Raw genomic sequence first — 13,495 nt, forward strand, 5'->3', positions numbered from 1 at the left:
GTGATGACTAGTATTTCACTTCATATTTTTACAGGGCTTGTTCGGCAAGAAAGAATTTCCGTACCAGACCAGATTTCTCAGACAGGTTTTTATTTACCTTTGTGGCCAGGTGATTATTGATCAGATTTGTGGCAATATCATACTTCTTCTGGGAGGATTTAACACAAACAATATGAACATGGTAAGTGGGCGCCTAGTAAATCCTCAGTTTCCCAAAGCAAAGCTGGGAATTATTAGTCTCACTCCTTGAGAGTGAGCTAATGCCAGTGAAGACTTAGAGAAATGTAATCCTAGTAACTCCATTTTCCCCAAATCATAATAATATTCAGAAAATGCTTTAACATGGGCTGAGGCAAGGTTAACATAAGGGCATTGCTAGATATTAACTTCACAGATTATAGATGGAAGAGGTTAAAAGCAGCTTTGCTACAATGAAGTAACAGATGAAGAAAGTGACTAGAACCCAGTAGTCAGAGAACTACCACACATCATTCATCTGTTTTTTTCTACTTGGGTCCTTCTGGTTTGTAGCTCAAGTCTTTTGATAGGACGTCTGGGAGTTTCGGTTTGGCTTAGGCATAGCTGCCAGTCAGTGGGTGCCACGGTGTGGGTTCACCAGGAAGCATACTCTGAGATGGAGATGAGTAGGCAGAATGTCTTGGGGTTATACCCTTAGGATAACACTTAGAGAAGGGAAGGAAAGAGGCTTTGCTAGATGAAAAAGTCAAGCTGTGATGCAATCTCCATGGGAGCCACAGTTGATCCTACAGGAATTTGTGAAGATGGGATAACCCTTCAAGAGCTGTCTCAAGTTAGAGAGAGAGGGCCCACATCGACCAGTCGTTCAGTGCAGATGACAGCAGTAATGGGGGAAACACTGGGAAAGGCAGCTCTCTGCACCTGGGACAATCCCCTCAGGAGGCCTGACAGTAAAGGACTATCTGCCAGCACCACTCCCAGCAGCTGGAAGAATATGTATTTAATTTCTGAAGATTTTTTCTTTTTATTAGTCATATGATAAATAGCTACCATTTGATAAGCATTTATTGTGTGCCAGGCTACGTTTTTCCCTGTAACACCTTATGAGACACGTATCACCAATATCCCCACTTTACAGGTTAGTATCCTAAGATTTAGTGGACTAAATAACTCTCCTAAATTCACCTAAAAATGAAATGGCGGACTTAGGATTTGAATACAAGCCAATTCTAGAGCCCTCACCCTTAATTACTCTAATAAAGTTTTTTAAAAGAAGAAGTCATATCTTTAACGAGAAGTTATTCTTGGAGGAAAAATAGAGGTGTCCAGGAATACATTTAGTGGCATTTTTTAATTTATGTGCATGTGTATATTACTGTTTCATGGATAATTCCTGACAATTTAATGATGTCCTCATTTCTTAGTCTGACACCCTGCAGATTTGGTCTTGACAAGTTGCACATGTCGTGAGTTTTTCCATGTCCCACAAACCACTCATGCTTTGTTACAGAGCCGAGCAAATGTGTATGTTGCTCATACTCCTGCTGGAACATCAGTGCAAAATATCCTACACTGGAGCCAGGTAAGAATGTTGAATTTGTAGTCTTCGCTAAGGGTCTTTGCGCATTTTGTCTGCAATAACCAAAGGATGCCCTTTTGACAGTCCAGGGGTTATTTCACATTTATTCCAAGATGAAATGTGATCGTGTCAATGCTATTTCAACTGTGAATTTGATCTAGAACATTGAAACTTGTCAGGAGATGGGAGGAAAGGATTGGCCCAAGGACATCTTTAGTGGACTTTAAAAGTGTGAATCCAGATGATCCAAATAAGACCTTTCTCTATCTTAACCGCTTCAAAGATGAGGCTGGAGATCATGTTTCTGCATTCTTTTTGGCTCCACCAGCAGCATAGTCATGTAGTAAAAACAATGCTATGGTGGGTCCTGATTCCCCAGAGAGGTTTTCACAAGAGTCCTTTGTGCTGCAGACTACAGCTGCAGTCACGTCACAGGAGGGAAAGTCCTGACCACCAGCCACATGAACTGGGGAAGTACGGTTGATCTGAGGTAAAACATTCCGAATTGATTCAAGGATAATGAGTATAGTTACTCCTTCTCATATGAAGAAGCACTGAACCTAATGGTACTCAATAGAGATAACACTATAGAGTGACCCCGGTTGGCTGTGGAAGTTAAGCACGGCTATAAGGACAGAGAGCTAGACCATAACTAACCTTAGAATCTCATCTACTGAAAATACGGCTTTGTAAAAAATAAAGGGGAGGCTCTTAGGCAGAGTGTCAAGAATAGCGATGAGATCTATATAAATCATAAATACTGATCCCGTTTTCTAACAATTTAGAGCCTAATCAAATTGTTCTAAAGTCATTGCTATATTTTAGTGTGTGTGTATGTGTGTGTGTGTGGGTATGTGAGAGAGAGAGAGATTTTATAATCAAAACCAAGGAAGGATTCTGAATTGGATTACATTCTGGTCACCTTTACCAGAATCACCACATTGCGCAACTCCCAGGGAGTGTTTTCCCATTGCAGCCTACAAAGTAATACAGAACACCCACCCACATAGACTACTTTGGGGATGCGCTTCCTGGAGTTGTGTAACGTGGTGGTGAAGTATTTGTATAATACATTTTTCTTTCTGAAAGGGCCTTATTCTTGCCTTTACACTTTAATGCGGAATGAAAGAGCTGCCTCAGCCTTTGTTCTCTGCTTCCCTCACAGTTGCAGATTTGGTCCCTTCTCCCCACCCTTGCTCAGTGATACATTTGAATACCATGTAAATTTTTGTTTCCTTTTAGGTACTGAATTCTGGGGAACTCCGGGCATTTGACTGGGGGAGCGAGACCAAAAATCTGGAGAAAGGCAATCAGGTAGGAAAATCAAGTACTGTCTGCTGAAAATATATCCTTTTGAAATGCATGAGAGGCAAGTTATGGTGGCAGTTTATCCTAAAGATGGGAATAAAATACAAGAACTCAAGCAGAAAATAGTTCAGGTTTGACTCCGTTCAAAAATGAGAAAGTTCAAAGCTTAGCCAAGAGGCCTTTAGGATAAAACCAAAAAAAGCTTATATAATGAAGTAGAACTTTTTTCATGGGGCTGCCTCCATGAACAAGGCACTGGGATTCTTAGGAGCAAGATGGGGTAGATTTAGTGAAGGGAAAAATGTAGTCTGTGGTGACTACTAGAACGATCCTTTTAGGATAAAAAAAAAAAAATACCCATGAATGATGATGGCAGGGATGAGGTTGTTTCCTGGTACAGTAAAAAGAGCGTGAAATGGCCAGTGAGGATTATGGTGTCCGTCTTGCCTGTCTCTACACTATAAGCTTGTGTGATCATGGATAGGCTATGTCTCTACACTATAAGCTTGTGTGATCATGGATAGGCTACTTTGATTCTTCAGGCCGTGATTTCCTTTTCTTTAAAATAAAAATTATTGGACTAGATAATCCTTATAAGTTCTCCCTAGTCACACTTTTAATGAATCTATAATTTGCAAGTGAAAAATATGAAAAAAAATGTTATTACATTACCCAAGAAAATGTGTAGTCAATGCTATGGAATAAAATTAAAAATAAAAGTTGTGGAGAACCGGAAGTAGGTATTATACTCTTCTGAGCATAAAATCTTGACTGAAGATTATCAGTTAGCTTGTACATGAATGTCAACAAATATTGACCATACAAACAGAAAGCTGGAGGGAGCTGAGTAGACACAGACAAATCTTTGGATTAAATTGACATCCGCTTCCAGACATCGATCTAGATATAAAAGACTAGGAAACTGGACAGACTGCGCAGCGCTCCAGAACAGCAAAGTCTCAATCACAGCTATCAGCTCTTCTCTGCTTCCTAAAATATATCTTTAGAGAAAGCCCTCCAGTTCCAAGGTAGAGTTATCAACATTTAATGTCCTGAATTCCAGAGAAAGTGATGCATGCAGAGTAGGCGCCAGGAAATGGTCATGGAAAGGAAGAGAAAACACACATATGAAAAGATGTTATAGAATCACAGAACCTTAGAGCTAGACCTAATGTTTAGTTCAGTCTTTTCACCCGTAAGATGAGAAACAAATATTACTGGCTCCATAGAATATTCCAACCTTTCATGCTAAGTTAGGCTACAAAAGGTGGTTCTGATCACCAAATTCCAATGTGTGTAGAGGGAGAGTTTCCCCACACCAACAAGCAATCCTCAGACAACCAGCTGGGTGTCTGACCCTATTTACCCCGAAATAGCATCAGATCCCACAGGTTAAGAGCTCAGTCTCACAAAACCATCCTCTGATGCAGATGCCAACCCCAATCCCAGGTTGTTACCTGTGCTTCTGACCAACCAACTATAAATCAGAGGTTCCAAGCACTCTCCCCGCGGTTCAATTAATTTGTTATATCGGCTCACAGAACTCAGAGAAACATTTTACTTACTATATTATTGGTTTATTATAAAAGGATATAACTCAGAAACAGCCAGATGGAAGAGATGCATAGGGCAAAGCATGTGGGAAGGGGCACTGAGCCCATGCCCTCTTCAGAGGCACCGTTCTCCCTGCATTTCCACTTATTCACCAACCTGGGAGCTCTCTCAACCCTGCCTTTTTTGGCGTTTTTATGGCATGATTGATTAAACCATTGCCCATTGATGACTGAACTCAATTTCCAGCAGCTCTCCCTCCCTGGAGGTCCAAAAGTTGGACTGAGAATTCCAACTCTCTAAACACATGCTTGGCTCTGCTGACAACTAGCCTTCATCCTGTTCCAGGTCACCTCATTAATATAACAAAAGACACCTTTATGGCTCTCATCACTTCGGAAATTCCAAGGGTTTTAGGAGCTCTGAGGCCAGAAACAGGGATGAAGACCAAAAATGCATTTCTTAATATGAATCATAGTATCAGCGGCTGTAACTCCAAGTTCTTGGAAAGCCACAAAAAGAAACAAGAACCGCTGGGATTGGAACCTCGGCTCCAGGGTGGGTTTTCTGAGTAAAAAATGGGCCTCAACATTTCGAAAGTTCTGGATGCTGATTAACCTCAAGGGCTCAGCCAGCCAGCCTGATCTAGCAGTTCTGCTTGAATAAGGGAAGTTCTCAAGAGTTAAGAATCCTAGATACCCTTCTTTGAGTGATGGGGGACTGGAGCAGGGATCCAATTTTTACCTCCACTTGGTTCAGACCACCCAAATTCCATTGCCATTGACTTCTCTCAAGTCTTTGGAGACACAGTCAAGCTGGCCTGCCTTAAGGGTTTTCTATTAACACAAGAGGTCTCTGAAGACCCAGAGGCCTTCTCAGTAGATTTCATTCTCTTGTCTTTCTCTGTAGAGTATCTGTAACTCTGGCCTCATGAAAGGTTTGTGAAATTCTTTGAAAGAACAGGAACGTTGTCTTCTAAAGGCAATTTATGTGTAAAGTATTTATTAACAGGAAGAAAAAGAATTTAACATTATTTAATGCCTAAAGTACTAGGCAATTTACCTATTTTCTCATTTAACCTATTAAGTTATAGATCTTTCACAAATGAAGAAACTGAGGCTCTGTGAGGTTAAGTACTTTTACTTTAAAGTAGGGGCTGGAAGAGAAACTCTTAATGTAGTTCTATATGACTCCAGTGCCCACGAACCTTTCGTCTCAACACAGGGCATATTTACTATGTTTATTTGAAGTGTAAATTATGAGTGCGGAAGTCCAAATGTTATCTACAGTTAAAAACTGTTTCTTTTTTCTAGCCAACTCCTATAAGGTACAAAGTTAGAGATGTGATGGTCCCTACAGCAATGTGGACTGGGGGTCAGGACTGGCTTTCAAATCCAGAAGACACAAAAGCACTGCTCTCCGAGGTGACCAACCTCATTTACCATAAGAACATTCCTGAATGGGCTCATGCAGATTTCATCTGGGGTTTGGATGCTGCTCATCGTATGTACAATGAAATCATACAACTGATGAAGCATGAAGAGACCAACTTTTCCCAGGGGATGTGCAGGGCCAGATTATGAGGCATCTGACGTTGACAAGTCTTAGGAGAAACCTCATGGAAAATGGGGCTGGGGTCCAGGAATGGGAGATTTTGAGGATTTTTAGAATTGGAAACCGACCACATCAATAGAAGGGAAATGGAGAAGGGAGGACAGAGATAGAGTAGACATTCCTTCAGAGTTCCTGCATTTGGCACTAAAACTGACATTTAAATTTTTTTTCAGTTAATTAAACTACGCATTGGGTGAACATAAGTTTCAATGTGCTATTATATATTCTATCATTTTGAAAGGTAGGTTTTACCTGATAGCTAGAAATTATCTGGGCATTCTCTCTGTCATTCAGGTAAACCTCCCTAAAACATTTATTTTTTTTCTATAAGCCATATTTTTTGAGCAATAAAGTAAAATGACAAATTCGGACAGAGGTCTTGAATCTCTGAATTGTTGTTAACTTTGCCAAAATAAGCTAGACATTTTCACCTTATTGCCATAGAGACAATACCTCCTCAAGAAGTCGAGCTGCTTTACCCAAAAAAAAAAAAATCAATATTCAGTATGGATGAAATATATTTTAAGCATCTTCAGAACTGGCCTAAGTGTCATAGTTTTATAGTTGAGTCTCAGAGACGATATTTTTGTAGGATTTTTATGAGTTTTCCAATAAATGCATAAAGCATGTATGTGTATTTCAGCACCACGATTGTAGTCCAAGCTTGTTTGAGAGTTTACGGGCTGTTGCCAGGAAACCTAACAGCTAGAAACATCTGGCCCAGTTTTCTGCCTTCAAAAGCTGAAAGCTAGAAAGAAAATTTTATAATGTCATGAGCATAATAAAATAAATCATTGTGTATGTTGTCCTTTGATCTTGACAAAGTTGTTATTAGACAATCACCCCAACTCCTTCACAAATATGGATTTATTTCTATAAAAAATTTTCTAATTTTCACACAGTTTCAAAGATGATAGTTATGCATTCCATGAGTAATAGTACAAGTTTTCAAAACTCTGAAACCAAATTGAAGGTATACTGGTGTGTATAGAAGATAGAGTGATGTGTGAAATACTCTTGTTTTTTTTCATCCTCCAGAGTCACCTGGTAACTCAGTTCAGTGTGAATGGATCTTAGATAATCTATTGAGACTATTTTTTTTTTGGTGAAGAAGATTGTCACTGAGCTAACATCTGTTGCTAATCTTCCTCTTTTTGCTTGAGGAAGATTGTCCCTGAGCTAACATCTTTGCCAATCTTCCTCTATTTTGTATGTGGGATGCCACCACAGCACGGCTTGATGAGTGGTATGTAGGTTCTCACCCAAGATCCGAACCAGCGAACCCTGGGCCACCAAAGTGGAGCGTGCGAACTTAACCACTATGCCACCAGGCCAGCCTCTATTAACAGACATGTAAGGGCTTTAGAATCTGTATCTACACCCTACTACTTCCCTCACAAAATATGTGCCTTAAGGTCTTATACATGGTTCAATAAATATTTCTGGATTTGATTTGTGTTAGATCTTTGTTCTGTTCAAAGATGGTAAATCTTTCACTCAGATTATATTTGTTATTACATATAATGTGGTTTAGTTTATGTCTAAAGCTATTCACGATTCAGTTTTGCTTTGCAAAATTCACTCATTTTGTAAATACATTTATTTCTACTCTGTCTCATTGACAAATGAGTTGAGACAGATATTTTAATATTCAATCTCTTATCTCGAAGAATAATCCATATAGACTTCATCATATAGCTCTATTACTTGTAAAAGAATCCTTCATCCAAATAATTTACAATGATATTTTAAATTTTATCAACAAAAATAAACAGAACTAACAAGTTTAGTAGCTGCCTTGTATTCACAAAAGAATCATAAAGGTATTTTTGAACAAACATCTTGATAGTTACATAGTCTTGTTCAAAATCAGGACGGCTTTTATTTGTAAACTGATACCAAAATGTTTAGCAGTGTACTGATAAACCACATCTCCGGAAAAAAAAAAAAAAGCCTTGATTTGTGGCATTTGCCAATTTCCGTGGTGTAAACACTCTCTCATCACTGATGAGTAATAAATGCTTTGTTGAGGTTTTTTCATTAAAGGAATATTTACATATGAATCTCTGAACCCACTCACATACCCACACCATTCTATACAAATGTGCATACTTCAGTTCTTCCTGTTACGACTTAAGAGGGACTGAGAAGAACAGGTTTTCTCCCAGGGCATGATATAGACAGGACGGCCTCTTTATAAGATGGACACAAATGAGAAGAAAGAACACTATCTCAGATAACTCTGATCCTCTTCGTCAGGAGAGATTGCGTTTGAAACATCACCTTTTCTTGACTGAAGTGGAGAATCCAACAGCTTTAATTATGGCCATGGTGAGCTCCACTGAACAAAAACCACAAACACAAAGCTATTCAAAAATGTTACCCATGGCAACCATCATTATCCCCTTAAAATGGTGGCATCCAGGCTGAGTGACCCACAGACCATTAGGCCAAGAAGGAGATAGAATCCAGTCCTTTAACTTTTTCTGCTTCTCCATCTGAGTTCACAAGGATTATGATGCTTTCCTTAGCATTAATTCAATCTGGGAAAATTTTAATCGCCGTGCAATATCCAGGGAACTCTCACCACGCTGAGAAGAAAAATAAATTATAGTTATTTATTTCCAATAGAGTCAGATGTCAACACAAAGGGTCTAGTAAACAGTTTAGACCTATGGACTCTCAGGCTTGGCAAGGGCTTTAAATGTTATTCAATTCCAAAAGTAGTAGGATAATTTAATCCTTAAATGAGGATGATTAACCTCGCTGTTTATAACATGAGAGGCAATTAATTTACTTCAACACAAAGCTGAAGGTAAAAGATTATGTGGCTGGAAGGACCTCAGACCATGGTCCACAGAGCCTCACCTTGTTCTTTATCATGGGGTCTGCATGGGCTTCAAGGAGCAGAGGGATAAGAGTCTGGTTTTTCATTTCACAGGCGTAATGTAATGCAGTGTAGCCATACTGAAACACAAAGGATCAACATTGCAACTCATCAAGTAGACTCTTTACAGACCATAGCATGTAGTTCTTAAGCAAGAACTTTTCAGATTTTGTAGTGTACAATAAGCAAAACAGTTTGCAAACCATCTATGTGAAACTATATTTTTTGGACCTAAAAAGTCTTTTTCTGCGCCAGCCCCAGTGGCCTAGTGGTGAAGTTCGGTGCTCTCCACCATAGCAACTCAGGTTTGGATCCCAGGCAAAGACCTACACCACTCATCTGTTAGTGGCCATGCTGTGTGGCAGCCTACATAAAAAAGTGAAAAAAGAAGAGGAAGATTGGCAATGGATGTTAGCTCAAGGTGAATCTTCCTCAGCAAAAAAAAAAAAAAAATCTTTTTCTGCCTCAATGTGTATATTATTAATGTCCTAGAACCCATTAATATCTTTCTTTCCTTTCTCATTTTCTGTTCCAAATGAAAAAAATGCAACTTATAAAAAGCTGATGATGAATTATCCCAAGGTTTCTTTGTAGAATTCTATATTTCTGGGCAATCACTACCTTGATCATGTTACCATCTTTTCTCTTAAAGAGACTTCACATGGGCCTTTTTGCAAATATCATCCTCTATGGTTCTCGATCAAAATCTCCACAATCTAAAGAAGGTGGCCAGTGCTTATGTTGTTACAGCACACCTACAGATCAATGGAGACATACAGAGAAGTCTCCCATACTTGGTTTGTTGTAGCTTACCTTATCTATTATAAAATAGTGGATGTACTGTGTTAGTACTCATTTCAAACACTAGCTACAGGTCAAAAGAAATTAGTAGCTGGGGCATTTGTGCCCGATATTTTGCCTTCCAAAAAAACAGGCAAACAACCATGGTTTTGGTAAGTAAAGAAATAATATCTTTGATTATCAAGACTAATACAATTAATGCTGGATCTCATTCCCCAGGAACTCTTCTAAGATCATAGGAGATACTGCAATCACTTATTTTTATTAAGTGATGACATGATAAATGGAAGATCTGGCCCTGAATTTTTCCATGTGAAATAGAGTCAAATTACCTAAAAATATAATACACTGCATTACTTAGAGTTGGAAAATGAATTTTAATATTCATATAGCTTTCGAAATATGTTTGGTGGAGAAAGTATGTCTGTGTGTGTGTGTGAACATGTGTGTTTATAGGAATGGAGCATCTCTGTCTATAAATAGAGATAAACATAGCTAGAAAAATATCCTAGAGAAATTTTGGTCACAGGCACAAGTTTTAAACCTTATGAATTTAAATGAAAAGACCAAGAAAAACCTTCAACAAATCTTTTAGTTAATTTTTAATAGCATCTTACTTAGTACATTTCAAAGTTATCTAAGGAAATGATGCACAGTAGTAGTCTATCCAAATTAATCCAAAAGTTCTATTTGAAATAAAAGGAAAACATACACTTCATAAACTTGTTCTCTTGTGTTCACTCTCTCTCTCTCACACACATACACACACACACACTCACACAGAGTTGCCTACACATAAAATAAATTAGGGATCACAAAAAGAATGTTAGTTTTTTTGAAGTCAAATTTCTACTTACCTACTTTTTCAATAAAGCACTGGGAACCCCAAATTTTATTCAATCAATATAAACAATTAAAACTCTATACAAATAAACTTTTGACCAACGTATGATCATTTAAGGGAGGAAGATAAGTTTAAGGGTGCAAGGGTAAAAGGTGAAAGCATAACCTTAGTCTTATAAACTGGAAGAAGTCAGCTGATGCGCTCTTACTGTTATCACCACTCTCACCATAACTTTGATTTTTCTGTGACCTGTGTCCTTCTCTTTCCTTAGAGCACAGACAGAGACTTTCTCACCAATGGGTTGGGATCTTGGCCTCAGTGGCAGCTGTTAATATTCATTCAGTACTTTCTATGTGTCAGGCACTCTAAGCGTTTTGCAGGAATAAGCCCTGTAAGGTAAGTGCTATCGATATCCTCATTTTACAGAGGAAACTAAGAGTCGAACCAATTTATAACTTGCCAAAAGACACAGAGCTAAAAAGCAGCAAGCCTGGGTTTTTATGTAGGCATTCTGACTCAGTAGTTTCTGAACTACTAAGGGTGGAATTTTGTTGCCAGAGTCTCTGTTTTCCTTAACTTCTCACCAATGGTGGAGCAGTTCTTTTAAAAATGTTCTATATTCAATAAAAATTTTATTCCCATGAGTTCAGTGGCAGCATATAAACAATCTCAAGTTCACTTAACTGGCAGTGAAATAAAAAAGGAAAGAAAAAAAAACTAAATGTAAAAGTGTCTAGGAAAACAAAGCAGGCAACGTAAGAGATGACAATCATACTACCTACAAATACTGTTTTGAGTATTGTTTCGAAATGAGTAAGGATTCAAACTTACACAGTCTGTAGCATTAACTTCGACTCCAGCATCAAGTAGCATTCGTACAAGAGCCTCATTCTGCTTTGTCTTTGATACCTATTACAAACATGTGCAAGAGACGTTTATTTACAAACATTTTCTTCATCTTATGTCTGGACTATTCTAATCAAGAGGCTTCATTTTAATTCCAACACTCCTATGCATCTGCATCTTTTTAAAAATTTTCCCCACCCCCTCACCTCCCTTCAGCATCAATTAGGTAAAGTTGTAAGTTCAAAGTGTGGTCCTGGAATAGCAGCATCAGCACCTGGGAACTTAGAAATGCAAATTATAGGGCCCCATCCAGACCTGCCAAATCCTACTGAGGATGGGGTCCAGCGACCTGCCTTTCCCTTCCTGCTCAAAAGCCTTCAATAACATCCCACTGCTCTGAGGACAAATCATGCTCTTCAACATGGTCTACAAGGCCCCCTATGTTTTGGCCTCCACTATGGCCCTAGGCTTCTTACTCCACACCTCCTGGCTCACCTTGCTCTAGCCACACTTGCCTGTGTCAGTCTTTCATTCCCACCAGGCTCCCTGGTGCCGCGGAATAGTTGCACTGAATGTTCCTTCTGCCTAGAACCTCCTCCCTCCCTTCTTTGCCTGGTAAATTCTTCTTTAGTATCTCAGCCCAAGGCTCTCTTCCTCCAGGAGGCCTTCCCTGACCTACCTGGCCAGGTGAAATCCCTTTCTTCTGGGCTCCGAAAACACCAATCACTTCTCTGTACCACCCACTTCATGGTAATTTTACATGTGTTTCGTTATTTGAGTAATGGCTTATTCTTATCCACCCTCTAACTCTCATGAGGACAAGGACTACAATTGCTTGTTCCTCATTGTATCTCTAATGCCCAGCGCAGGGTCTGGCATGTCGTAGGTCCATAATAAGCATGTGTTGAATGACTGAACAAATGAATGAAATTAACTAGGTTCCCCAGAAATCCACTTTTCTTGCCTAGTCCCCAGAGATTCTGACAACATGATAACCTGAGCACTCCCCCAGCATCCCACTGCTTTAGGCAGTACAGCTCTCCCTGCTCAAGTAGGCATGTCCTGGAGTTCAGCCCATTTATAATTTAGGAAGCCCCACCCAGTTGTCTTCTCTCTTTGTGCTTCCTATGTCAACATCTAAACTGCCTTTCTCTTCCTACACAGTCCTTTCTGGTCCCTTCCCCTATAGTTTCCTCTTCAATGACTTATCCCTTTTGTATCACAAATTTACAATCTCAAGCCACATGAATAAATAGGACATCTGTGGAATCAGAGCCAAGCTATTCATTATAATTAGTATTTTTGCTTAGGCCTCTAGCTCTTAAACATTGAACTGTCTTAGAAAGCAAGATTGTGTGAATGTCAAGAAATTCTGAATGAGTCTTGTTAATCACAGCTGTGAGTTTTTTCTTCATAATCTCTAAAAACATTTGTAAATGAATGATTGAACTCCCGCCTGCCCCAAAACTACAAATACTCAAATGCTAGGTATTAAACACATAATTAATTTTTCAAGAACTTCCCAAAGATATATGTGGATTATGTATTTATCAGTGATTTATAGTTTTCTCTCTCCCATAAATCCAAGTTCCAACTGGCCAACTTTGTTCTGGAACTTATGCTAACAGAGATAACTAACCCCCATGGTCTAAAAAGAGAAGGGAGCTTGGTCCTTTCACTGGAGTAAATTACACATCATCTCTCAAAAGTGGAAACGGCCACAGGGAACCAGATGGAAAAAAGTGAATGAGTCAGTACAAAGCTGTCACTCTATTTAAAAACAAAACAAAACAAAAACTCAAGCGTCATCTTTTACTCATAATATGACTGCATTCCTACACCAATTACATCTTCCTTTACTCAAGAAAATTACCGTATGCCAAAGATTCATTCAAGCATAAATAAATCTATCAAAGTGAAAGGTGGGCTTCAAATTCTCTATAAAGATCTTCTGTGTTTGTCAACTTCTGGATGCAAATCTCTTGGGATCTATTTTTTAACTCACAACCGGGGTGGTTCCTTAAAAATCAGAAACTCAGAAAAATATATACAAAGACTTAAACTCCTCCTACAAAAAAAGAGAAAA

General features: G+C 38.9%; 2 protein-coding genes across 4 annotated transcripts in view; one reads left to right on the forward strand and one right to left on the reverse strand.

Annotated features, from left to right (window-relative positions):
• LIPM (lipase family member M) overlaps positions 1 to 6,845 on the forward strand; it is a 36,975-nt gene extending 30,130 nt beyond the window's left edge. For all 3 annotated transcript variants that reach the window (XM_046653114.1, XM_046653112.1, XM_046653113.1), the window contains 4 exons: positions 35 to 181; positions 1,490 to 1,561; positions 2,801 to 2,872; positions 5,731 to 6,845. In XM_046653114.1, the coding sequence (XP_046509070.1) occupies positions 35 to 181; positions 1,490 to 1,561; positions 2,801 to 2,872; positions 5,731 to 6,000 (561 nt within the window). In that variant the 3' untranslated portion in view covers positions 6,001 to 6,845. The remainder of the gene's footprint in view (positions 1 to 34; positions 182 to 1,489; positions 1,562 to 2,800; positions 2,873 to 5,730) is intronic.
• Positions 6,846 to 7,762: 917 nt separating this feature from the next.
• Positions 7,763 to 13,495, reverse strand: part of ANKRD22 (ankyrin repeat domain 22) — a 28,521-nt gene continuing 22,788 nt past the window's right edge. The window contains exons 4-6 of the mRNA XM_046653115.1: positions 11,395 to 11,472; positions 8,900 to 8,998; positions 7,763 to 8,622 (exon numbers count right to left, since the gene is read on the reverse strand). Coding sequence (XP_046509071.1) covers positions 8,545 to 8,622; positions 8,900 to 8,998; positions 11,395 to 11,472 — 255 coding nt within the window. The 3' untranslated portion in view covers positions 7,763 to 8,544. The remainder of the gene's footprint in view (positions 8,623 to 8,899; positions 8,999 to 11,394; positions 11,473 to 13,495) is intronic.

This window comes from Equus quagga, chromosome 2 (genome assembly GCF_021613505.1).
Source record: "Equus quagga isolate Etosha38 chromosome 2, UCLA_HA_Equagga_1.0, whole genome shotgun sequence".
NCBI lineage: Eukaryota > Metazoa > Chordata > Mammalia > Perissodactyla > Equidae > Equus > Equus quagga.